We start from the raw sequence: 26,747 nt of genomic DNA on the forward strand, positions 1-26,747 counted from the left end.
AGATCTTCCTGGAACTCTGGGAAGCGAGAAGCACGATCACGGACTCACCCCTGCCCCTGCTCTGTTCCTGGCCAATGAGGCTTGACTGCACAGTAAACTACAGATACCCTAGACTTTGTCCTCCCAGATGTGAATTTCTAGCTCATGGAGCGAAGGTGTTGGGGGAAAATTTCTAGGAGTAGGTTACCTATGCTTTGGATCTTGGGGTGAGGGCCCCCTCTTCAGATATGAGAGAGTCTGCCTGAAGTCAAGGTTTTCACATCTTCTGAGGGAAGTTGCCATTCAAAGACCCCACTCCAATCGCTTCAGCTCCAAAGCTGCCTCTAGTCCAGGCAGGACAGCTTGGAGGTGACAGGAAGGCTGAATATTGATTAAAAACAAATACAGCCAAAATTTATTGAAAACAGGTACCTTTCAGTAGCTCTGATTAGAATAAATCAGCTTATAGATACCATTACTCAGGAAAACAATATGTACAAAAGTCTTAGGAAAGGGAGGATAAAACAATGTGAAAAGAATACGTCTTGAACAGGACTGAATCACTAGAATGGTCATGTAGCAAAATAACACACAGTACAACCAAGAGTCACACGTGAGAGCACTGCGCGCCCTCGAGTGTGAGGTAGGACCTCTCAGTCCCATGGTCTGGGACCACATTGCATGATTCTTGGAGCAGAGGTGCTGGCTGGAGCACTGAGTGCTGCTCCAAATAACTAGTACGTGCTGAGGACAAATGGAATGGAATGAGGCCACCAGTCAAGTTATATCTGCGCCCTCCCACTCCCTCAATAAACCCCACGAAAGAGAAGTGCTCTCTGCAAAGTCCATAGACCTGGCAGGGACCAGTGGACCACGGAAAGCTTAGAGATGGTTCCTCTGCAGTTAATCACATAAAAACCCTAGACTAAGCTAAGCCCTATAGTTCCATTATCCAAATTCCCACTAACCAGAGAGGTAGAGGAACAAGACATGGAAGCTGCCTCTAAACTAATTTTTGGTCGTCAGTAAACAGGAATAAATACAAAACACTGTTCCACAAGTCAGCTTGAAAAAAATGATTGGGCATAGCAGGTGTAAGATTCCAAAGCCCCATTTAGTACCCACCACAGGAGAAAGAGGGGATGGGCGTGGGAGGGAGAGAGCTGTTCTGCTGTGGTCACTGCCGCGACACGTCCTGTTCTGCTGTCCTGGCCCCATGTGTACAGTTCCTCTCAGCTTTCTGGATCTGCTCTCTCATGGCCAAGAGCTCTCACTTCTGAGTCTAAACCTCCCAGCCTCAGGCAGACACAGAGCGGAAATGCCAGGTGCAGAGGGTTCTCTGGTGAGGGTGAGGAGGCGGTCTTCCTGAGAACACGAGCTGCTTTCACACCACCCCCACTGGAGTTAGGGCAGGGCAAAGAGGAGGCTGAGTTACAGGAGGCAGAAGGAGGCAGCTGTGAGAGCAGGAAGGAGAATTCAGCCGGGAGAATGACAGGAAGTTCTGACTGCATGGACGCAGCAGGCAGTGTCTTTGTCACCTGGGTTGGGAAGCGTGAATAACATGGCTTTCTCTAACTGATGGGGGAACAGTGTGTCTCCTCGCTTCCCAAATTCTCCAAGAGGGACACCACTCCCTGCTCTGGAACTTCACACTCAAACAAACAATAAGGCTGAAGGGAAGAGGTCTCTTCAGGGTCCCAGAAGTGCCCATTGAAGGTCCATCCTGTCAAGTTTAGCTTCTTGGAAGAGCAGCCTCACTTGTGAGTCCGTATGCTGCTGCAGATTTGGGCAAGACGGCTCTAAAAAGAAAAGGAGACAGGTCATTTAGAGAAGATGACACTGAGCACACTGCTCAGTGAGCCACTTACTAGTCTACTCAGGTAGCACTGGATTTGGGGTCACGCAGGTCTGAGTGAATCTCAGCCCTCCATTCTCTGCACCACTAACGATGTTTCGGTCAATCACAGACCATATATATGATAGCCGTCCCATAAGATTAAGATTAGATTAGTACCATACAGCCCAGGTGTGTAGTAGGCTATACCATCTAGGTTTGTGGAAGTACATTCTATGATATTCGCATAACAACGAAATAGACTAACAACGCATTTTTCAGAACATATCCTCGTGGTTAAGCGACGTGTGACTATACTTGTATCACAAACTAATTAATTAACCTTTCTGAATCTCCATTTCTCATCTGAACAAAGGAGTAAAATAACATCTCAAATGAGACATGAAGGTATAATTTGGGAACAGTAATGCTTAGGTCCAACTAGACGATGAGTATCACCAGATTTGGGTGGCTAGGTGTATGTGTGACCTTGGCACTGGGCCTATGTTCAGCCAGATGTGTTTGGGAAAGCAGCTCCATCCTTGTCCCGTTCCTTAGTTGTAGCCTTCACAGACCCCCCGGAAGGGTGGGCCTAGGGCAGCCATGTTTGCACTAAGTGCTCCCATCTACCACTCCAAGACCATGCTGACTGGACCAGGGAGGCCCATCTGAGCCAAGTAAATTCTTCCTCTTGAGAATTTAAACAAAGACAAGAAACTGGACGGTCAGTGTTGGACACTGGCGCAATCAGGTTCGAGTTGGAAATGTGGCTGCCCAAAGCCACACACAAACCAATGTCATGAGAGTGCAGGACCAAGAGCCTTGTGAAGGTTATCTGCGGAGAGGGAGGGAGAAAGGAAGAAGTCCAAGGGAAATGAGTGCACAGGCCCCAAGACAGAGAGATGCTGAAGGAGCTGGCGCACCACAGTGGAGCTCCACAAACTCCTGTCGCTGATGGTCCCGCCACCCTGGGGGCCTGGCTGTTAGCACTTTCTTTGATTCTATGGGAGTCCTTGTAACAAGCCCCTCCCCCATTCCCAAACTACTGTGAGGAAGCTTCAGTTCCTGGCAGTCAGTCGTGCCCTGACACACTGGTACCCACTGCCTGAATGAGGCAGAATTGGATTCTGTTGTGGAACTTCTGTGGCACACACTCTGGGACGGACTGAAACTCAACATCAATTTAGGAACAGAATTGCTGCTAGGTAAACAGGATAACAGTCAAATCCTTTGGGGGAAAGAAGGCAACACAACTGTAAGTATAAAGCATGAGCCCAGACCCAAAAGATAATCCTACGTACAGCTAAGCCAAGAAAGCTATTGGAGGCGCCCTGAGTGTGGAGATGAATACGAGACTTACGGAGAGCTTCTTAATGTTTCCCAAGGCCTCTGGGTCCAGTTGTGCGATATCGACCTTCTGCAAGTCACTGGCCAATAATCGCATGCTCTGTGTGGAGGGGAGAGTGGGTTAAATTGGCATGGCCCTTAGGGCAGGAACCTCCATCCAGCACCCCAGTGTGCCCCAAGCGTCCTCCTGATATCCTGCACTTGGTAGGGGAAGTGGCAAGGCAAGTAGGAGGGTGTTAGCCCTAAGGAGACAATGACATCAGTGCTTACTATTGGACCAGTGGCTGGATCACCTGGGGAACAAGGGGCGTGTACCTTAGCTTAGAAATGCCCTGCAGACCACATCTGGGATAAACCATCCTTCCTTCCCCAGGGCTGAGGTCAGCAACGTGCTCTACTCAGCCCAGAGAACCTGGGCTCAGCTGGCTTCAGAACCCCTCCAAGTTATACAAAGTGGAAGACACAGCTCACGCTCCCCCTTCTAGACTAAGCACACAGTGCCCTCCTCTGCACTCTCTTTAATATCTCTATTACTGCACACATCACATGATATTATAGTTCATCGTGAACCTCTCTTGAGTACCAAATTACTTCTCAAGAGCAGGAACCATGTCTTCTACAGCTGGGACCTCCTACAAGATGAGTGGGCAAAAGTCAGCTGATGAACAAATGGAACCCAGACCTGGGCAAGGATGTTCCCAGTCTGGGCCTCTAACCTGGGAGAGGACTGGGTTCTGAGTCCTACAGAAGTGTGGAAAACAGGATCCAAAACCAAAAGGACTTTTGGGGAGAGAAGTGAGTAATGCACCAGGGAAAGGAAACGCTGACTGAGCAGCACACTGTGGCCTGGCTTCCCCCTGAAACACTCACCTCTCCGCCTCCCACTGGCACAGTGAGGAAGATCTCTTTGCTGTCGGCAAGAGGGCTACCATTCACCGAGATATTGTAAATCCGCTCTCTGGCTGCTGGAGTACGTAGGCCTGGGGTCTTGAAGACCCTATAAAGTGGGAAAATCTTTGTAAAGATGGCTTGGCAGACTGGATGACACCAGGCGCTATGAGTCCTTCCAACCCCCATCTGGCCTCAAGCTGCAGTTTTCAAACCACACATTTCTAAGAAGGCATGTTCTAAATTTAGGGGAAAAAAAATTTAAGCAGTAATGACTAAACACAGCTGGAGAAAGGAGGTTGTAATTATTAAACACACATCAAGCAAGAGTCAATTCTTATCCATGTAAATTTTAGGTCCAAAGCTCCATATGGATGCCAGTCATCCATCCATCCACCCATCCATCCATCCACCATCCATCCTTCCCACCATCCACAAAGCCAGAAATAAACTATGGTTAATGTATTTCCAAGAGTGGCTAAGTGGTTCCATCAAGAGGAATTTTCCAGGGTCACAGGAGGATGATTCAGAGATTACATCATTATATTAATTCCCAAACTTTCTCAAGACAGTTAAAATGCTGCTACCTACTTTCTCCAAATGTTCTTTGCTATATGCTCATGTGAAAAAACAGTTAAAGAGGAGTGAGATTTAAAAGTAGAAGGTAAGGGCCGGCCCCGTGGCTTATCGGTTAAGTGCGTGCACTCTGCTACTGGCGGCCCGGGTTCGGATCCCGGGCGCGCACCGACGCACCACTTCTCCGGCCATGCTGAGGCCACGTCCCACATACAGCAACTAGAAGGAGGTGCAACTATGACATACAACTATCTACTGGGGCTTTGGGGTGGGGGGCGGGAAGGAGGAGGATTGGCAATAGATGTTAGCTCAGAGCTGGTCTTCCTCAGCAAAAAGAGGGGGATTCGCATGGATGTTAGCTCAGGGCTGATCTTCCTCACACACAAAAATAAATAAATAAAAAATAAAAGTAGAAGGTAAGTCTTCCTCACTCTCCCATCCCACAGATAATCACTCTCAATTCTTTATGCATCCTTCCAGAAACTTTCTGTGTATAAAAGCAAGTGGGATCATCTAGTGCACACTGCTCTGCAACCTGGTTGGAGATGCTCGTGATCGTGAAGCTCTTCCCGTCAGCACACACAGAGCCCTTCTGTTTAAATGGCTACAAAGCATTCCCTATTGAGGTGACCCGCCCTACAGAAGGGATTAATTTATGCTGCGAGAACATCCTTGTTAATGCTGGTCTCCCAAAAGGCGGTGTCAATTTTCACTTCTACCAAGGGTACAGGAGAGTATCTACCCTTTTAAAAAAAACTTCTGATCAGAATCAGAAAAGACCAAAAGCATCACTAGAGGCCTCCTAGTCATCAGACAATGCCCTCCCCCCTCTCCTCAGATGAAGAGTCATTTTGTTGCTGTAAACAGGTGAGCCTGCACTCAGAGAGGCAAACGCTGGGAAGCCCAGACGGGTCCCCTCCTCTGAGAAGGTTCTAGGCCAAGGAGTCAGGAGGATTTGCTTAAACACCCTTCTCTGACTGATGTCAAATGTTGGGCTCCCAAAAAATCACTGCGCTTGGTACTCACCTGGAGTCAAACCTGGGCGTCAAGCCTGGAGTAGGTTTCACCAGAGATAACTCCAGTCGGCCCACAGCTGGGGTAACAGTGTTATAATGGCTCGACCTATAGGTAAGAAACAGCCATTAGGTGCGCCAACTCGCAGGTCCAATGACCGCAGCAGCAGAGGCAGGTAACACCTGGAGAGTACTGACCATGTCAGATACTGTCCTGATGCCCTCCACACATGAACTTGTGTAACCCTCCAAACAACCCCATGAGAAGCACCACGATTATCTTCACTCACAGATGCAGAGACTCAGGCATATTGAGTTTAAATAACTTGCCTGGGATCACATAGCCAATTAGGGCAGAGCCAGGACTTTGAACCCAAGCAGCCAGCCTCCAGAATTCTCCAGAATCCAGCTAACAGAACGAAAGGAAGGAGCCAGCCTCTCAACACTCTGCAGAGCCCCAGCTGGAGTCACCACTGCTCAGGGAGGAATGAGAGGAGTCCACTCCTTCACAGCCACATATCCCAGTGACCACTTTCCTAGGCTTGTTGGAGATGCAGCCCCCACCCTCAAATGGTCAGTAGGGTCCAGCAGAATCAGTTCAAGCCCATGGTGATTCTCTGCTTTGCAGGACCAGGAGGTACATCTCAAGAAACTAACTATAGGTAGGTGACAGCCACTTTGAGACTGACTATGGGGTAGCTCTGCAAGTGGACCGTCAGAAAACTAAAGAAAATATGCAGTGCTTTCTATATTTCTGGGCCTCATTCTGTTAGCATTGAAAAAAAAAGTGGGAGAGGATAGAGAAGATGGGCAGAAGAGTTGGAGAAGGTGTTGGGTCAGATCATCCCTCGAGGCCCCTCCAGCTTGGCTACTTAAGGCCTCGATGACTAAGTTCTACTTGCACACGAGCCACAACAGCCCTTTCACCCCCTATTCTGCCACGATGATGTGGCTCTCCAATAAAACCAAACACACGTCTAAAACCGAAAACCTGGTACCTTTTGCTTTTGCCTTTTCCTTGTACGGACTGGGTTCTCTTCTTGGATGGAGGACACCTTTTGACCTAAAGTCACGATCACATGAAACTGAGGTTACAAAACGCCCCACAAAGGGGAAAGGTGAGCGAGGGTAAGAAAAGTAGAGGAGAGGGGCCAGCTCTGGGAAAGAAAACAAACAGTGAACACTGAAGGTCTGCTCACGGAAGTCAGAACATAACTGATCAACTAAGGACTTGCACTGGCTGGGTCTTCAAACAGAGGGTCTTGGCCAAGATTCAAGGTAAATCTCTTTTGAACTGACTGCAGCCTGGATCGTCCACCCGCACCCCGCCCCCCCCATAAAGTGCTGCTGGAAGGTCACTAAGGGCACCCCAGGCGCCCAATCCAAGGAACCCTCAGCAGTCCTCACGCCTCCTGAGTCCTCGAGGGTACCCAACAAGAGTCACTCCTCACCCTCTGACAATTCTCTCCTCGTCTTCCAAGATGGACCCACCTTCCTACTTCTCTGGCCGTCCCTCTGCAGTCTGCTCCTCTCTGCATGAGCTCTGCACGAGCTCCTCTCTCTACTTCCCTCCTAGTGCCCACCCTCAGCCTCCCTCTCTGTGCTCTCCCTGCACAACCTGCCGCCCACGCTGGGACAACCACCTAAAGACCTGGGAGTCAGAGTATCTCGCAATCTCCTCCTCCTCCCTGAGCTCCACGCTAAAATTTCTGTCTAGATTAGACGTCCTGGAAAAGTATTAAACACTCCACCTGTCAAAAAACTGACATATGAACTGCTCTCCTTCACCCGAATCGAGCCCCACTCTTCCTCCTGTGTCCCACGCTCCACGGGATGGCAGTTGTCTAAGCCGGAAACCATTTAGTCATCTCTGGTTTTCTCCTTTCCTCCACCAATCTTGTCCATTCTCCCTTTTAAAACTTCTCTCAAAACCACCCCTTCTCCTTTTATAGGGTCAGTGCCTCAGTTCAAGAATTACAACAGTCTCCCAACTGCTTTGTCCCGTTTTCCCCTCTCCCACTTATCCTGAAGACAGCTGGCCCTCCATCTCCACGGGTTCCACAATGCGAGTATGGAGGGCCAAGGGACTTGAGCATCCTCGGATTTCAGTATCCATGGGGGTCCTGGAACCAATCCACCACAGATACTGAGGGAAGGCTGTACTGTTCTGAAATACCCATCTGGTCATGTCACTTACCATTACCAATCCGATGAAATCAAAATGGCCAAGCTTGGCACACAAGGCCATTCATGATCTAGCCCCAACTCTACCCAGCTTAGCCTCACAGCTCATATCCCAGCCATACCAAACTGCTTCTTGTTCCTTAACTGGACACTCTCACACCTCCTCCGGGAACTCTCTCCCCTTTCTTCTCCAGTAGTGAAACCTCACTCACCTTGAAAGGCCTGGTTGTGTCTAATCGGGTAGGTAAGACTCAGCTTCCTCTTCTATGTTCTGTGCACTTTGCACACACTTCTATTATCACTCTGGTTATCAGTAATTTAAGTGGGATCTTCTCTACTAAACCGTGAACTTTGGGAGGGCAACACTGTATTTTCTGTATTTTTGTATTTCCTTGTTTCCTGTCAGGCCCCAGCCCTGAACCGGAGTGCCTACTTACTCTTGCAGTTTGAAGATTCTTATTTTTATTTTCTTCCTCTTCTTCTTCCACTATCATTTCATCCACTTGTATTACCTTCCGTGCTATAAGAAACAGTTTTAACAGCATGACATTTCTCGCGGGAATAAGCTTTCACACATTCACATTTCTTACAGGAAATAAAACTTATGCAGTCTTAGGCTGTATGCAAGAAACAGACCCAATGTAAAGAAGATGACTTTTGTAAAAAGGAGGTATAGACAAAGGAAACTAATCAGAGTGGTTAAGCCGCCCCATGATGCCTTGTGTGGGCAGCCCAGCCTCCTGACAAGAGTGACTCTAGGGTCAGACAGACTTGAGCTTGAGGCCCGGCCCTACCACTAACCAGGTCACAAGACTTTCATCGTGGTGCCTCAGTTTCCTCATCTATAAAGGGGAGGAGTCACTTTATAGGGATATTGTGAGATTTGAAATGTGTGCTGCCCAAGAACAGGCTCTTCGTTGTTTCTATTCCTGTATCCCCAACCCTAGAACCGTGCTTGTGTTAATTAACTATGTGTGGAATGAATGAATGTAAAGCCCTTTGGACAGTACTGGACACGTGTTATAATAAGTATTATTATTTATTCTAATAAAATATTATTTATGTCGATAGCACAAAGAAACTTAGAAAGAACTTTCTTACCATCACAGCTGTGTTTAGTGACGAAAGGTAGAGTGTCTCATTGCTAAATATGTACAGCCAGGAGCTACACACCCTGAGCAGAGACTCCGTAGGGAAAATTCATGCATTTAATCGTGGAGGGAAAAATCAGACTAAACGAGCTTTAAGCTTTTTTTTTTCTGATACATTAAATAAGAATATAAGTTTATTTACCTTTTAAAAAAAAAAAAGTAGCTTACAATGTAGTTGAAGTTCAGTGATCAAAAGGGCACAAAAACAATTTCTACCACTGGTTGACACTGGTCCTGGGGTGTTCAGTTCTCAGGGGTGAAATCAGAACCTCCCTCTCCCCAACCAAGTAAGCAAAACTGATGGAACTCAGAAGAGAAACTGATATTACCTAAATGTAGAAATAATGCAAAGTGACCCAACACATTGTAAACACGTGGCTGAGGAACTCTAGGAACACCCAAGTCCAGTTACGTCATAACCTCAGGGAGGCAGGACTGGAATGTGACACTAAGACAGTGAAAATCTCATCATGCTTTCTTCACGCTACTAGGCAATTGTGATGGAAGGCAAGTTGGAACAACAACTTGACAGTGTTTCTGGCCCTGCCCAGTGGAGAAGGTGCCCTAGTGGGCAGGCCGGAAATCCAGGCCTTGGGTCAGAGTTGGATACATCGAGCTACCAAAGCTTAATGACAGTGACATCAAGTCCACAACAGAGCTCATCCTGGCCTGATTCCATGCTAATTACAACCCGGCTTCCCAGAAACTTTCCTGTAAGTCAGAGTTTGTCAGAGTGTGGGGCGCACATGTGAAAGGATTTTACACAGAGGGGTCACTGAATCAAGTGACATGGAATGACGTGCTGAGAAAGCCACCCCTTCTGATCACATCAGGGAGCATCCCGGCTGACATGACCATGTCCTGTCACACCTCTCTAAGTCTTGTATCCTCTCTAACTCAGGGGAGTTGAGCAGGCGACAGCGTTTGGTTTCCAGCACATCTTTTATTCCCTTCCATTCACTCTCACTTTCGCTAACACATCGGTCTTGAGAGTTTGGTTAGTTTCAGTCCTGCATACAATTAACTGAATGCAGCGGCCAAAATTAAATTTTTGGATTTACAAGACTGGACCAGACATTAGAACGAAAAGCCTCCACCAATGAGGCCTCCCAAGGCAGCTGGCCTACCACTCTGGGCCTCGGCTCTCTCAGCTCGACAAGGAGTTGTGAAAGGTACTCACTTTTGGCAGATTTCAGGGGTGTCTGAATAGCTTCTGCTGTTAGTTTGTTTATTTCTGTGATATCCAGGTCAGCCTGTGACAAACATAGCAGAAAACACCAGGCAGATTCCATCAAATATGAGGAACAATATTTTAAGGTTAAAAACATATTATTTGATACATACAAAAGGTTGTTACATTTTAGTTATAACATAGTAAAATGAACTACCATAAACCCACATACAACCCAAGACCTAAAACAGTGCCAATAACTTGCCTCCATGTACTTTTCCCTGTTCTATTTCCTTGTCTCTCCCCCAAAGGTGACCAGTCTCCTAACTCTGTCATTCCCCAGAGACAACCACTATTATTCCACTTGCTTAAAAGAAAATGTGTGTGTGTGTGAGTGTGTGTGTATGGTGTGTGTGTCTGTGTGTATATATCTATATATATTTCTTCACAAACTATGTGTGCTTACACAATATTTTGTTTGGTTTTGTTTCTGACCACTATTTGTGGTTGTAGTCAGTTTGTCTCCACTGCTATATAATATCCTACTGTGTGACTATATCCCATGGATTTGTCCAATCTCCCGTCAACTGTCTCTTGCTGTTACAAACACTGCTACTTTAAACTGTCCTACACTCGTGTCTGCTGTGCATGTCCAAGTTATCTCTTGGCTCTATACTTAGGGATAGAGCATTACAGCGTTTTAGGGTGCACAAACATCAGCCTTGATGTTATGCCTCATTGGTTTCCAAAGTGGTTGCACTTGTTTCCAGCCCATGGGCAAACAATACAAGTTCCTAATGACCCACATTCTCTACGACAGTTGGTGCTGCGTCAGACTTCTCATCTTCGTTCTTTTTTTTTTGGTGACGAAGATCAGCCCTGAGTTAACATCCGATGCCAATCCTCCTCTTTTTGCTGAGGAAGATTGGCCCTGGGCTACCATCGTGCCCATCTTCCTCTACTTTATATGGGACGCCGCCACAGCATGGCCTGACAAGTAGTGCATAGGTGCACACCCGGGATCCAAACCTGCGGACCCTCGGGCCGCTGCAGCAGAGCACACACACTTAACCGCTATGCCACTGGGCCAACCCCCCTCATTTCTTTCTTTATTCTTTTTTTGGTGAGGAAGACTGGCCCCAAGCTAACATCTGTGCCAATCTTCCTCTATTTTGTATGTGGGAGGCCGCCACAGCATGGCTTGATGAGCTGTGTGTAGGTCCACGCCTGGGATCCAAACCCGCAAACCCCAGGCCACTGAAGCAGAGCACGCAAACTTAACCACTAGGCCAACGGGCTGGCCCCTCATTTTCTTTTTTTAAGTCTAGAGGGTCAATAAAGTTTTCTATTGTGCTCCTGGGTCCTTCAAAAAGGCTTCCAGTTGCCATTCTAATTAAATTTGTTCCCAGTGGTGACACCTATACGTATGGGAATAGCCAAGGGCAGTCATGATTCGTAGGCCTTTCCTCATAGGGCACAAGAGAGTTGTTACAGACTAGGAATGACCCAGGTTTTATCTCTAGATTGGTAGAGACTACATGAAGTGCTCAGAGAAGGATTCTGAGGCTGTCCAAGCTTAGTAAGAAACAGTGTTGCAATAGATTAGTGATGTCTGAAGTGGCTGATGGAATGGAATGTGGTGGCCAACTTTCTGCCATCTCTAGAAACAACTGGCATGTTTATGAAGGTATCACCGGTGGCAGGCCACTGACCACCCACTGTGCAGAAGAGTTAACAGGCCTGAGACTGACATCCGTAGAAAGGCCTGTTTACATGGCTGGCCCATGGCTGGCATGAGAACTTGCATTTCAGGGTTCCCACCATTCCCTCAGGAGAATGGCTCACTGTGCCTAAGCTTTGTACAAACAACATGGTTTATGCTGAACACCTGCGTTCCTTCTGCAAATCTGGAATTTTCGTATATGCTAGGCAGAAGATGCCTATGTGACCAGCCCCCAACAAAAACCCTGGGCATTGAGTATCTAATGAGCTTCTCTGGTAGACAATTTTTCACACCTGTTGAATTAAGCGTGTCCTGTGCGACTCCACTGGGAGAGGACTCTTGGGAGCCTGAGACTGGTCTCCTGAACTTTGCCCCACCCACCTTCCCCTTTGCTGATTTGCTTTGTATCCTTTCACTGTAATAAATCATAGCCATGAGTATGACTATACGCTGAGCCCTGGGAGTCCTCCTAGCCAATTACCAATCCTGGAGGGAGTCTTGGAAGCCCCCATATACTTAACAACTAAGAGCTTTTATACCAAAGTATCATTCCTTCCCCAAGTTTTAAATCACATTATCTAACGCTAGAATTCTCTCCACCTGGTGTGATGACACTGGATGTCTCACACTACATTAGAAGCTCTGATCTGTGGTTCTATATGTCTGATTAGTTAAAAAAGAGGGTGGTGCATTAGCTATGATTCATCTCAGAGGTAAGTCTTCCAAAACATTAGATCTGGGTGTGGATGGGGAGACATATTAAAGAAAGACAAAGCAGGGACTAAGAACCTTTTACTAGCTGTTGATTTTATTTCTCAGTTACTGCCCCTCTCTCTCCTACAAGATTCACCCCCAAGCTCTCTAATTTTTTCCTGATTCAACAACTGGCTCCTAAGTACCTTTAACTTCTGACGCTGGTTGGAGATCTGCTATTCAGTGCTACTATGTACCCTTTGTAGTTAGATTGCTTCAAACTCTGCGATTCCAAATGATTCTGATCAACTCATAGAAGGTGTAGAGTCTGGATGGATGTAGAGTCTACAGTTTCATCTGTAAATCTGATGAAGGCCATAATAAACTTTCTCCCCAGAAAGATACACAAATACATGTAAACACACACGTTGTTCATGTGTGATTTTAGAGAGTTTAGGGTCTCTGTGAAACCCATTTATGGACTAGTTCCCAACACTGTCCAATAGAACTTTCTGCAAGGGTAGAAATGCTCTATTTCTGAGCTGTCCAATATGGTAGCCACTAGTCACACGTGGCTACTGAACATTTGAAATGTAGCTAATGTGTCTGAGGAACTTAACTTTTAATTTTATTACTTTTAATTAATTTAAACAGCTACATGTAGCTGGTGGCTATTGTAATGGACAGTACAGATCTAAACGTGTTATTTTGCTTCCCCATCTTCCTGCCTTCAGTCCTGGTGCTGATGCTGGGAGGAAGGAAGTGAGAGGGGGTGGGGAATCCCGAGAGACTCAAGCAAGAGTACAGCTTCTATGGTATTGACACGATAAAGCAACAGTCTCTTTGTCACCTAGCAGGCCAAGTCACTGTGTAATGACCTAGGGGCTTAAAGGAACTTGAATTTGAGGCTTTCTACTTCCCCTGCAGAGGTCAGGGCAAAGAGCTGCAAAGAACCTGCCAAAAATAGAACTGCCTCTCTTCACAGGGCTCGAAACTATTTGGTCTTCATGTACTCAGCATTTGACGACTCTAATTTTTCAGCTGACACAGATAGTGTCCCCTGTGGAACCTCTTCCACAGTAAGCACCCACTGGTTGGATTTTGTGACCAGACTAAACTTAAAAACTAACCAACAGTTCAAAAATAAGACAAGTCACTTACTGTTGCTGCCTCTTCCAGGGCCTGCTTGTTTCCTCCAAGAGCTTTAAAAAGAACATTTTGTTTAGTTACTATCAGATCTTAATGACAAATCATCTTCCCTAATACAACCAGTTATCTTTCTAAAACTGGACCAGATTAAGCCCTTGGTCCAACATTCAAGGACCTTCACAATCTAGTCTAATCTTCCTCCAAGCTTGACTCATCCCCTCCACGACCTATCCTGTGTTCCACCACACCAAAGTTCCTGTTATTTCCCAAATGTGCCACCAACTCTCATGACTCAGAGCCCTGGTACTTATGATGTCCTCTGCACCCGACAAACTTCTAATTCATCCTTCAAACTCAGCCCAGACCCCAAACTCTGCCCATTTTGCTATCACAGCAGATTGCTACGTGTTGAGTTAGCTGCTCACTCTCGTCATACCCAACAACTACTCAAAGTTGTTTAAGTGTCCACCCCTGCCCTGAACTGAATTCTTTGAGGACAGAGATAATATCCATAGCTTCTGGCAAAAATATGTCATACAGTAGCTATGTGGTAAATGTGTGTTGAATGAAAGGGTCTCTGCAAGATTTAGATGTAGAACAAAAAGTGAGGTTAGGTCCTCCTGCTAGAAATACTCCTAGTATCCTATAATAGTTAAAAACTCAGGCTTCAAAACCAGAATGCCTGGGTTCAGACAGACTGCCCCCAACTGGTTTATGAGACCTTGAGCAAAGTAACCAATCTCTCTGCACCTTAACCTTGTCATCTATAAAATAGGGACAATATTAATAATGAATGTGGTCATTATGAGGACAAAATTAGTTAATATATGCAAAACACTTGGTACAATGCCTGTCTGGCATAGGAAACACTACACAAATGTGCTTACTGACTAATTTTCATTATATAACCTTGTGTGAATTTTTTAAATGATCCTTCTCTACTAACTTGCAAGTTCCTAAGAGTAGGGACGATGTCTGTTTTATTCCTCAGGGCATCTTCAGCATCCAGCCTTGTTACTGACACACACGCTCAATGAATATTTGTAGAAATGTGTAAACAAGATTACTAAATAAAACAGCGAGTCAAAAGGATCATTAAATGTCTACTATTTGAGCAGAACAGGCATTTCTACCCAGGAAAGAGGCTACATGCTGTGTAATTAACAATAAGCAAAACAGAAAAAGGGTAATCCAGCAGAAAGGACAGCCTCTTGCATTTCCTTGGACATTTAACAAGGGGGTGGGGAACAGGCTGGGGTTTTTCTCTGGCCAGGAAAACTCTCGGGTCCTTGCACTTCACAATTCGATTTGCCCATTTTTAAATTGGCAATTTCCATAAGATGCAGAAAGCACTGCTTGGGGTTATCCTTCCACCCGAACTCTGGTAGCACATCAAGTTACTCATTCATTCGTTTTTAAATAGTTGGATAAAATATGTATATTAAAAAAGGGGAGGTGGGGGTGCTGCAGTTTCCTATTGTGATCATGGAAGACCTCACTGGTCACGATAACCACAGAGGGGCTCCAGGCCGAGGTCTGGGCACACTCCAGCAGCTCTTACCGAAGTAGTCGAGCCAGTTCATCTCGCGCAGCGCCTTGGGCAGCCGCAGGATCTCGATGTTGTACAGGTTATCCAACTCCTTGAGGAGGTTCTGCCTGTCTGACTGAATTTGCTTGGATCGTATTTGCACTGCGAGAGGGCAGAGCCGACAGGACACGGGTCACCGAGCGGGTCAATGGGGCCTCGAATCCGTGCTGCCTGCGCCCCAACCCGCCAGCGCCCCGCGATCGCCCCCGGTAGCCGCGACGACCAGGGGTCCGCCCCTCACCTTCACGGTCGAAGTCCTTAAGAAAGGAGGCGAGCTTCCGGCTTCGTAGCGAGTTAGTCTTGGCTACCCGATTGCTGCCCTTCCTAGACGGAGCCATGGCGCTTCGGTGGAGGCTGCGGGGAGCGGGGAACAGAGCTAGAAGGGTTCAGCGGCGGAGATGGGGGAGGGAAAGGGGTCGCGAAGGGGCGGGAGAGGGCGGACGGGCGCCCTAGGGGGCTAGAAGGGGGACCCCTGCCCTTAGGAGCCAGGACTTAAAAGGCACATACCTGCAGGTCGAGAAACAAGGGCTGAAAAACCTCGCCGCTCCAGCTGAGAGGGAGCGGCTCCGCGGCCAACCGGACGTGCGACCGCCGCCACCAAATTCAAACTGCCACAGGCTGACCAATGAGAAGTCGCCGTCTTGGGAGGGTTCCACAACATCCAATCACAAGGAAGCTCTGTGCTCAGGCAGCCAGTCCACGCGTAGGACTACAGCACCCAGAAGGCATTGCGGCTTGACGACATATTTTCGCGACTCAGTAGCCGCGTTGGGGCATGCGTAGAGAAGCTGCGGGCGCAAGGTGGTGGCTTTACCGGGTTGTCCGGCTCTGCCTTGTTTCAAGTGTTCTCGCAGGTTTAGGGACAACGACTGGCAGTCTCAAGGAGAGAAGACAGCATTCCGGCTCTGGAAGCACGGGTCCGGCGTGGGAGACCGGGCTTCGGTCCCGGGAATCCGCAGTCTAAATCAGGAGACTGCCCTATCCAGGGACGAGCCTCCTCCGTGGGAGAGTCAGGAAACCGTTCCCGAGGTGGGAAACAAGGATCTGCCTCCCGAGAGCCCCTCTAGAGGTAAGACAAGGCCTCGCGCCGGGAGCTCCTGTCGGAAAGGATAGACAGCCCGCCTTACCTGCCAAGATAGAAACCCTGGTGTAGATGGACCTCGCCCGAGAACGGAAATAACTCCCACCCTTGACCCGGTACTTCCCCTACCGACTGGGGATCCTAATGCTGTTGTTTTCTTTCTGGCTTCTTTTTTTCTCCCAACAGAAGATGACTCAAGACCAGCCTTTGCTTGCTGTGCAGGAGGCCCTGAGGAAGTGCTTTCCCGTGGTGGGGGAGCAGCAGGGCCTGTGGCAGAGCACCCTACGGGACTGCCAGTCCCTCCTGGCTTCCCTCAGCAACTTGGCCGAGCAGCTGCAGGCGGCTGAGAACCTGCGATTCGAGGATGTGCCGTCACTTCGAGCCTTCCCAGATTTAAAGGAGCGGCTCAGACGCAAGCAGCTGGCGGCTGGTGACACTGTCATGGACAAGCTAGGGGAGAGGCTGTAAGAGGCTCGATGGCGCTCTTTCTTGGAGGGTGTTTTATAAGTAGCTCGGATCGGTCAGAAGGGTGTTTTTCTTCTTGAGAGCGTGGTATTTGGGGGTGTCTCATCCTTTCCATCTGTTGCTTTGAGACCTCTGTCAAAAAGCCATTTTCTGGCATTTCCCTTTTCAGGCTGGGCATGGCAGTGGTGGACTTAGTAGAAGTTACAAAAGCGGAACAGAAAAGCAATGAAGAAGGCTTATTAACCCTTCTCTATAGTTTTCTTTGGTAAAAAGCAGTGAGGAGGGGCTGGACTGGTGGCATAGTGGTTAAGTTCAGCGCACTCTGCTGTGGCAGCCCAGGTTTGGGGTTCGTGGGTTCAGATCCCAGGTATGGACCTATACCACTCATCAAGCCAGGCTGTGGCAGCGACCCACATACAAAGTAGAGGAAGATTGGCACAGATGTTGGCTCAGGGCCAATCTTCCTCACCAGTGCCCCTCCTCCAAAAAAAAAGAGCAGTGAGAACTATACTGGAAACAGTAGGTGCCAGAGCTAACGGTTTTATAAGCATTATCTCATAAAATCTTTTCGGCACCTGTGTGACTTAACTTCACTTAATACTGTTTTGCAGGCGAGGAAAAAGGCTCAGGCAGATTGCCTGTGGTCGCACAGCTAGTAAATAGTAAAGCTGGGACTCCAACCGAAATGTGCCTGACACCAAGGCTGGAGCTCGTAACCACCACTTTGTTCTGTGGTACACTGATGTCTCTCTTCCTGGGAGTGGCACATCTCTAAGCTCTTCTTATGCCTGATGTTAGACCGTCTATCTTAGAGTCCTAGGTAATTGAGGATAGAGAAGAGCCAGGGCACATATGGCTTTCCTTGACCAGAACGAAACAAGGTTCTAGTGTATAGAGTTTGTGCCATAGACTGATAGGAAACCGTCTGTCAAAGATGAGGACCTTCTTTGTATTCACTTGTACAAAATATATTAAGCCCCTGTGGGATGCCAGGCACAGGGTCCTGGGAATACAATGAACCAGACGTATTCCTTAGCTGAGTGGAAGAGATAGACAGTCACTCAATTAAGTTATGTTGTGGTACGTTCGAAAAATCGTGAACTTTTATTTCAATTGATTACATATTTGTGTGTGGGTATTGGGCTGTTATTGTAAGTCTATTTTTTAATCGTGAGTCAAGGTCAAACATATTTGAAAGCCACAATTCTAGGCTAGGGAATGCCTTGCCCTTTGGGAAGTTGTAGCCTTCGTCTTGGTGGCTGGGCCCCTTGGAGTCACCAATGGAAAAATAACAATATTTACCATAGGCTAGGCACTCCCCCAAGCGCTTTATATGCGTTATTGCATTTAATCTTCATAATAATCCTTTTCATTCATTCATTCATTGAATAAGTGTTTGTTGTTTTGTGACCCAGTCCCGATGTTCTAGGTACCTTAGGTTGTGCAGTGAGCACAACACAACATTTTTATACATGATTGAGAATAAGTGACTTTCTTAAGATCCATAGTAGTCTCTGTGCATCCAGAGCCCAGACTTTACCGTTCAAGAATTTACTAGCGTGTGAACAGTGCTGGTTGGTTGCCTTGGTTTCCTCTTGCTTATTGCCTTTCACATACGGGGCATGGGACTGTGGGTGAGCATTTGCTCTCTTCATGTGGTTTTATGGCAGCCCCGGAAAGGCCCCTTGGTCTTTACTTTCTTTAGCAACTGGGCTTATCATACAGTTTTGAGAGCCATGTAACTTCTTCAGCCTCTCCATCTTTAAGTCAATTCTTAATTTTTGAGCCACCCCTACCTCCAAGGCACCATCACTAATCTTAGACCAGTTGGTCTCGTTTGGAGGCAGTTTTGCGGGTTGGGACGTTTGGCAATATGTAGAGACATTATTGATTGTCACAACTTGGGGAAGGTAGAGCTGTGGTTTGCTCCTGTCGTCTAGTGGGCGGAGGCCAGGGATGCTGCTAAACATTCTACAATGTGGAGAGCAGCCCTTCACCACAAAGAATCACCTGGTCCAGAATGTCAGTGTGCCAAGGCCTTCCTCATGGTGTTGCCTAATACCAGACGTTTTCCCCCAGAGCTGCCCTCCTCAAGGTGCGAGACACAGTCAGCAGCCACGTGGAACGCGTGCTTCAGATCTATGTGCAGCGTGCAGACGCGATTGGCATTGATGCCGCCCTGCAGGCCTCCGTTGTGAGCCCCTCTGTGGCCGACATGTTGGAATGGTTGCAGGATATTGAGAGACATTATCGACATTCGTATCCTTTGCACATGTTTCAGGTAGTGTTCAGAGTTGTTCCAGGAAGGCTTTTTAGTTTTAGTTTTCACAAGATTACAAAACTATATGGTGTGGGTCAGTTCTCTTTGATTCCTGATCTTGGATTCTTCCTGCATTCCTTCGTCCAGTCATTCCTCAAATCATTTATTGAGTGACTACCTTCCAGGTGTTGTTCCAGGTGCTGGGAGATAGGCATTCCAAAGGGAAAGTGTATGGAACGTCAAATGGTGATAAGTGCTATAGAGAAAAATAAAGTGGGGAAGGTGAGGGATGAGGCTGGGGTTGTGATTTTAAATAGGGTGCTCAGGGCAGGCCTCACTGAGAAAGTGACGTTTGAGAAAGGACCTGAAAAGGGCGAGGGAGGGAGGCATGTGGATATTTGGAGGAAGAGTGTTCCAGGCAGAAGAAACATCAAGTGCAAAGGCCCTGAGGTGGAGCATGCCCTAGGTTCAGGAAATAGCAAGAAGGCCAGTGGGTAGAGCAGGGTGAGGAGTGGGAGCCTAACGAGATGAGGTCAGAGAGATGGGGTGGGACCTCGTAGGGCCTCGAAGCTCTTTGAAAGGACTTTGGCTTTTACTCTGAGTGAGATGGAAAGCTGTTGGAAGGATTGTGGGTTTTTTTGTATTTTTTTTTTTTTGTGAGGAAGATCAGCCCTGAGCTAACATCCATGCCAGTCCTCCTCTTTTTGCTGAGGAAGACTGGCCCTGGGCTAACATCTGTGCCCATCTTCCTCCACTTTATATGGGACGCAGCCACAGCATGGCCTGACAAGCGGTGCATCAGTGCGTGCCCGGGATCCGAATCTGGGCTGCCAGCAGTGGAGCGCACGCACTTAACCGCTACGCCACGGGGCCGGCCCCTGTTGGAAGGTTTTAAGTAGAGGAATAACATAATCAAAACCACGTTTTTAACCGTATCACCCTGGCTGTGTTCTGAGGAAAGACTTGGGGTGGTGGGGGCAAGGATGGAGGCAGCAAGAGCAGTTGGTTGGAGTTCTCGCCTTTTTCTCTCCATTTTCGCCTGATACCCGCATCTACCCTCTGGCTTGTTTCTACTTCATTTGAGTAACTCCCAAATCCAACCTTTATTCTTGTCTCTAGTCCTGATTTTCAGTTTCCTGCAGCTGCCTCTAACTGGATTGCCCACAGAACTGCAAACTCAGATTTAACCTTGAGCTTCTCCATCTGGCCCTCACATTCCACTCCCTTTCCCTCAGTGGTAGGATCTTCCCTGTCTAGGCACCCAGTCTGGAAACTTAAGCAGCATCTTCCCCCTTTTCCTGTTTTCTCTTTTAATTGCAGCAGCAGCAGCGGTGGTGGTGGGTACAACAGTGTGCGCAGTCAGAGCAGGAGGTGCGCTAACGTTACTGAGCACTTATGTGCCAGCTGCTGTTCTAAGAATATTTGCACAGTCACTTGTCAGCTTCTTTGATTCTGTTTCTCTGGCGCTTCTTGTATTTTCTTCTCTATCCCCACTGCCTTTTCCGTAGTTTCTTACCTCTCACTCGGACCCGTGATCCCATGCAGCCTCTTGCCAGGCTTCTCTGCCTCTAGGTTCTTTCCCTCTGAGCCGTCCCAGCTGGTGACCTCACTCCGTAGGTCTTCAGGAGGTCTGGTGCTGAGCCTGTTACCTGTAGAGGAGTTTGCACTAGCTTCTGTTCCAGGAGGGTAGAGCGCAGAATCCCCACGCTGGTCTTCAGTGCTCTTTGTGTGCTGGCTCCGCCTGCCTCCTCAGCCAGCTTTCCTGCTACTCTGCACTGTCCCCTGCCAGCCAGAGTGGATGATGTACTTGTCTCTGAATCCTTCCATGCTTCCCGCTTCTGTACCTTTGCTTATGCTTTTCCTCTCAGCTGGAACCTTCGTGCTACCCTCCAGGCTGGATGTGTTCGTCCTCTGAACTTCCACTGAGTTTTATCTTTCAAGTCACTTAGATTCTTTCTTTTTAGTTTCTGGTTTTTTCCTCACCGTGGTGAGGTGGCAGGGCAGTGTTTCCTTCCTTGGTCCTGTCGCACAGAGCTGTGTGAGTACAGAGGTGCTCAGTAAAGATGTGTAGCACAGGCGGACCCTGCCCACTGGGTAACGCTAATGATAGCTGCATGTTCACAGCCCCCTAGAGCTCTCTCCAGGGTATTTTTTTGCTTCAATGTTTCATTTTCTTTTGGAGCAGTCCTTAACTTCCAGGAAGGTACCTGAAGAGGAAGTACCTCCTGTCCTCGATCCAGTGGGGGGACTTGGCAAACATCCAGGCTTTGCCCAAGGCCTGGGACCGAATTTCGGAAGATGAACACCAAGACCTTGTACGGGGTATGGTTTTTGTTTATTCCCTCATGTCTCCTCTCCTCCTTTGTTTCCCTTCTTGGGAAGCATTATAGAGATGCTCTCGCAGTACCTCTGAATCGGTTATAAATCTGATGTTTTGCGTTCTCGGGAGAGGTGGCGTGCCACAGTTGTTCTCTTCCTGTTCCAGATGTCCTGTTGCATGTTTCCTTCTTCCTGGAAGAGTAAGGAAGCTGTGTGTTTATGTGTAGACGAAGGGGATGCAGTTGAAGACCGGCATTGCTGCAGTCTGGTATTTCTAAAGAAGTGTCAGTATTGCACCTGACATATTGGAAAAACCAATGGCTGGAGCCTAAGGACTGGCTCTTGGGAGGGTTGTGCTAGATGTTTCTGTTGGGGCTTCTCCTGGCCAGGTCATGGCTGAGGGTGCATGGACCACCCCTTGCCCTTTCCTAAGACTCGGGAGTGGAAGGAGGCAGGGAGAATGCAGGAAAGGCACTGCAGAAGAACACCTGGCGCGGAAGCAACAGCCACAGAGGTTGTAGACAAGGAAAGGACGGGGTAGAGAGTGGCACTCCTCGCCATCATCTGAGCCTGGTTGACACCAGGTCCTGGTTTCCTGTGTTTGTGTCAATACCTGAATCCTTGATGAAAGAGAAAGTGGCTTTGATGATTTAAAGAAATAAGGGTGATGGTGGTGGAAAACAGTAATGGTTTTCTGTTTGCAGTAACTCCTTATGGTCAGAAGATGTCAGTTTCCAGAGCCTACCACCAGGGGGCGGTGGTGCAGCATGAATTATTCTGAACGCCTTGTCTTTGAGGGTTTCCCTATTGCTCTTCCTGTCTGAGAGGCAGTAACTAGGTATAGTGGGACTCCTAAAATGACAAGGTTTTTTTGACCAAAGCTGGCAACTGACTTGCCACATTCCTCTCATCTTGGAGTAGCTGTCTGTGTGGGAGAGCACCAGCCCAGAGTTAGGCGATTAGGATTGCGTTTCTGAGGTCCAGCGCCTTCATCTGGGAAATGGTCGTGGTACTTCCAGACCTGTCACCTTCCTGGGCTCTTGTGAGAATCTGGGTCATTAGATGTAAAGGGGCTTAATAAAGAGTATAGATGTTTTTCAAAATGAAAATGAGTTTTTCTTACTACCAAAGTGATATGTGGTTTTTAAAAAATCATAGGAAAATTGTAGAAAAAACTTAAAATGTAGAAAAATATAAAACAAACTCCACCAGAGATATTTTGATATGTATCCTTTTAGTGTCCATATTCACAAATTAAAAAATATATATATGGTATCATTCATACATAGTTATTTAAATTGTTTTTTTGTTTTTGTTTTTTTGTGAGGAAGATCAGCCCTGAGCTAACATCCGTGCTAATCCTCCCCTTTTTGCTGAGGAAGACCGGCTCTGAGCTAACATCCATTGCCAATCCTCCTCCTTTTTTTTTTTTCCCCCAAAGCCCCCCAGTAGATAGTTGTACGTCATAGTTGCACATCCTTCTAGTTGCTGTATGTGGGACGCGGCCTCAGCATCGCCGGAGAAGCGGTGAGTCGGTGCATGCCTGGGATCCGAACCCGGGCCGCCAGTAGCGGAGCGCACGCACTTAACCGCCAAGCCATGGGGCCGGCCCCTAAATTGTTTTTTTTAAAAAAAAAAGTAATATAGTTTGGCCATCTTTTCATATCTGTAAATGTAGCACAACACAATTGTATACCATTATATACCATTTTATGAATGTATTATATCTTACATTTTACACGTATTTTTCCAAATTTTCATGGTTTTTATACCTGTAAAGATAATACATTCTGATTGTGAAAAATTGGAAGTATTACAGAAAATGAAAATGCGCATTGTCCACCTACCAAATAACTGTTTTTAATAATATAGTGTATATTCTTCTAGGAATTTTAGAAATCTATTCTATCACATACATAATAATTGTAAATAAAACTTAAGACATTTGGGTATTATAATGGTCTTATGATGTGCTCTGGAGATAGAGATGAAAGAGAGCCCTAGAAAGGTTTTTCGTTCAACCAGGAAAAGATTTAAACTTTCCTCAATCCTCAGCATGCATATAAATCACTGGTATCTTGTTCAAGTTGAGACTCTGGTTCTGTGGGTCTGGGGTGGGGCCCGAGATGCTGCATTTCTAATGAGGTCCCAAGTGATGCTGATGATCCAAGGGCCAGACTTTGAGCTGAAGAGATTTAAATTGTAATACAATAATAAAAGTGTTGTATTTGAGGTAAAAACAGAATTCTGAGGGAGAATAGAAGTGATAAATAGCTGTTTGTAGGAGTCCTTCACGGTGACAGTGACATCTGAGTGAGGCCCTGAGGCTCCTTTTTCTTGGGCCAGGAGAGGAGTGCGGGGCATTCCCTGTGCGGGGCAGACGGGCCAAGCAGAGGCAGCGTCTGAGAAGGAACGGAAGCCGGCACACGCTGAAAACTTGCTGTGTGCCGGGCGTCGTGGTTGTGGCCGTTACCCCCAGAACTGGCAGCGATGACTAGTGCAGTACAGCAAGTCACTAGTTCATAGAGCGGTGGAAGAACGGCAGGAAAGGGGTCCCTGAGGGTGGACTGCGACGAGCTTGCGAAGAGCCTGGAAGGTCTGGCTCAAGAGGATGTATTTTGTTCTGTAGATGAGAGTTGCTTGTCTGTGTGTGTGTGTGTGTGTGTATGTATAATGAGCTGTTTAAACTTCACTCACGGAAACAAGTAATCGTGACTATAAATAGATACAAGTGTGTTTATGGTGCTAAGTAATAACTATTTATCATTTAAGTATAATTGTTTTTACTTTGTTCCTTCTTAGCTTCTGCTATTAAAATGCTATCCTTTTAATTGTTCTTTTAAAATTTCAAATAAATTTGGCTTATTTTTTGAATAAGTGATACATTCACATTGTACAAAATTCACTGTGGGCTGGACTCAACAGATTCACTTCTAATGAATAGAATACTGCAGAAGGGGCGGGATGCCACTTCTAAAACTAGGGTATGAACAAAGACTACAGCTTTTGTCTTGGATGCTCTCGCTTACTCTCTCGGTCACTCCGCCTGGGGAAAGGGAGCTGCGATGCTGTGAGGCAGCCCTGTGGAGAGTTCATGTGAGAGGCTGATGCCTGTCAACAATCACAGCGAGCAAGCTTGGGAGCAGAGCCTCTCTCCCCCAGTTGAGCCTTTGGATGAGACTACAGCCCCAGCCAACAGCTTGACTACAGCCTCGTGAGGACCTGAGCCAAAGGCAGCCAGCTAAGCTGTGCCCGGATTCCTGACCCATGTAAACTGAGATAATAAATATTTGTTCCAACTCATTAAGTTTTGGGGTAATTTGTTCCACAGCGATAGATACCTACTACAACAAGCAAATATGTTTTTGTGTTTTCTCTCTAATTTTATATGAATAGTTGTTGCATACTATGTACCCAGTTTTGTACCTTGTTTTTTCTACTTTCTGTATCTTGGAGATCATTCTATATGAATACATAAAGAGCCTTCTTAATTATTTCTAAAACAGTTGCATAGTTTTTTGTTGTGTGGGTATACTGTGATTTATTTCACTAGCCCTTTCCTGATGGAAAGTTAGGTTGTTTCCAGTGTCTTCAGATCTGTTAGGTTTCAGCAGCCCTCCTCTACTCTCACCCTGCTCATTAGGCTTTTTTCCCCTGGAGTTTTCCAATTAGCTAATCCCACCCCACCCATTCACCCCCAATAAAAGAATTCTGTTGGTATTTTCACTGGGATCATATTAAACTTATAAACTAATTTAGGGAGAGTCATCATAGTGGGAATACTTCTGCTGTTCCCCGTTGAAGCCTGCCACTGGCTTACGGGTTGAGATATCATGTGAGTTCTTCCTGTTTCCCTCAGTTGGGGGGTAGACTCTTAGTGGTCAGAACCCTGTTGGTGAGACAGTCTGTTGGGACAAAATGAAGAATTTGGGTTTTTTTCCTGTCCCTACCCCACCCACATTTAGAAACTGACCTCAAGATTCTTCTCTCAGGCAGAGTAGGGGCTTTTCAAAGCCAGTGGGATCCTAGGCTCTGAAGAGAAGGACTTCTCCCTGCCCAGGGGGAGTCCAGGTGGATGGTGACTGTATCGTGTCTGACTTTAGTCAGGATGAGAGGGGCCAGGGACCACCTTCAACCTGTGCAAGCATTGGGGTGTTTATGATTCCTTCTCGCCGTGAGGAGGTAGGGAGAGGGAGAGTGCACACTTGGAGGAGCAGGTTCAGGGATGAAGGAAAGGAGCTAGTGTGTTGATGATTAGCTCAGGAAAAGCTTGCTGAGTTGCAGGCAAGGCAGACCAGGGTTCAAGTCTCTTACTAGCTGAGTGGTCTTCGGTAAGTCATTTCCCCTCTTAAGTTTCAGTTTCTTCATCTGTACAGTGGAGATGATATCCTTACAGGGTTGTAAGGTTTAAGTGAGAAGATAAGTGAGGGCTTTTGGTAAATTTATAAACATTTAAGGGGTTGAAATTCCTTTGAGGTTTATTAGTCACCTACTAAGTGCACAGCTCTGTGCTGTGCTAACATCTGCCCTAACCCTTAACAAGAATTGAGACAAGGATGCTCCCCTCCATTAGCAGATGAGAAACTGAGACGCAGAGAGACAGCTTTCTAAGCGCCCACAGCTTGTCAGTGGTGTTGCCAGAACTTGCACCGGCCTTTTCTTGATTCTGGCGAAAGGGGTCTTTCCCCTACACCACTGTTTCCTTTCTGCCACAGAAGCTGAAAGCATCCCTAACACCTACGCAGCTGTGACAAGAGTTGGGTTTCCTGCATACCCAACCCTGCATGGGACATGATTCCTGCAAACGCAGAGGTGAGTGCAGTACTGCCCCCATCTGGCTTGGGAGTGGCACATGAGGCATCTTCTCAGGGTAGCTGCAGCCTTGCCAGTTACCCTCTGATCCCATAGCTGGGAGGGCTGGAGTGAGCCCGGGGGCAGTCTGCCAGTCTTACACTTTTGCCCTTTATGCCAGGTGCTGGGAGGAGAAGCCAGTGCTTCTTAAGGAATGACAGGGGGTGCCCCTCCAGGCACTCTCCCTCCTCCCCATCATTCCTGGAAGGCTCCTTCTTGGTTTCTACAGAGTGCAAAGCAAAGTCATTTTTTCTGAGGCTGGTACCTGGTACAGCATATTAGGGTCCCAGCCCCAGAGATTCTGATCCAGCATGTGTGAGGAGGGGCTAGGTATCTTCATCCTTATCAAGTACCCCCCAATTCCGTTGCAGGGTCATTCTTTAAGAAATAGCCTTAATCCTGAGAAAAAGCAACAGCAGAGCGAGAGAGAGCTGGGTAGAGTAGCCACAAAGATTGCCCTTCTCTGGGGAAGAAA

At 47.2% G+C, this 26,747-nt stretch overlaps 2 protein-coding genes across 4 annotated transcripts; one reads left to right on the plus strand and one right to left on the minus strand.

Annotated features, from left to right (window-relative positions):
• Positions 1-367: 367 nt before the first annotated feature.
• On the minus strand, positions 368-15,904 carry CDCA8 (cell division cycle associated 8). The gene is made up of 11 exons (XM_004425971.3): positions 15,804-15,904; positions 15,538-15,650; positions 15,270-15,398; positions 13,721-13,761; positions 10,153-10,225; positions 8,259-8,341; positions 6,636-6,700; positions 5,651-5,746; positions 4,031-4,157; positions 3,174-3,260; positions 368-1,778 (listed from the first exon to the last, which is right to left on the minus strand). Exons 2-11 carry the CDS (start codon positions 15,632-15,634, stop codon positions 1,734-1,736), a joined length of 843 nt encoding a protein of 280 aa, XP_004426028.1. The 5' UTR covers positions 15,635-15,650; positions 15,804-15,904; the 3' UTR covers positions 368-1,733.
• A 159-nt stretch (positions 15,905-16,063) lies between these two features.
• Positions 16,064-24,924, plus strand: AIRIM (AFG2 interacting ribosome maturation factor). Of its 3 annotated transcripts, XM_004425970.3 has the most exons (5): positions 16,065-16,365; positions 16,564-16,841; positions 18,922-19,101; positions 21,306-21,424; positions 21,588-24,924. In XM_004425970.3, the coding sequence occupies exons 2-5, from the start codon at positions 16,567-16,569 to the stop codon at positions 21,623-21,625; spliced, it is 612 nt and encodes a 203-aa protein (XP_004426027.3). In that variant the 5' UTR covers positions 16,065-16,365; positions 16,564-16,566; the 3' UTR covers positions 21,626-24,924. The 3 variants fall into 3 exon arrangements, with proteins under 3 accessions (XP_087302384.1, XP_087302386.1, XP_004426027.3); XM_087446258.1 differs by having other exon boundaries at positions 16,064-16,365; positions 21,306-24,924; XM_087446260.1 differs by lacking the exon at positions 21,588-24,924 and having other exon boundaries at positions 16,064-16,365; positions 21,302-21,445.
• The last annotated feature ends 1,823 nt before the right edge of the window (positions 24,925-26,747 follow it).

This window comes from Ceratotherium simum, chromosome 22 (assembly GCF_057802395.1).
Source record: "Ceratotherium simum simum isolate JZ-2026a chromosome 22, ASM5780239v1, whole genome shotgun sequence".
Classification (NCBI taxonomy): Eukaryota; Metazoa; Chordata; class Mammalia; order Perissodactyla; family Rhinocerotidae; genus Ceratotherium; species Ceratotherium simum.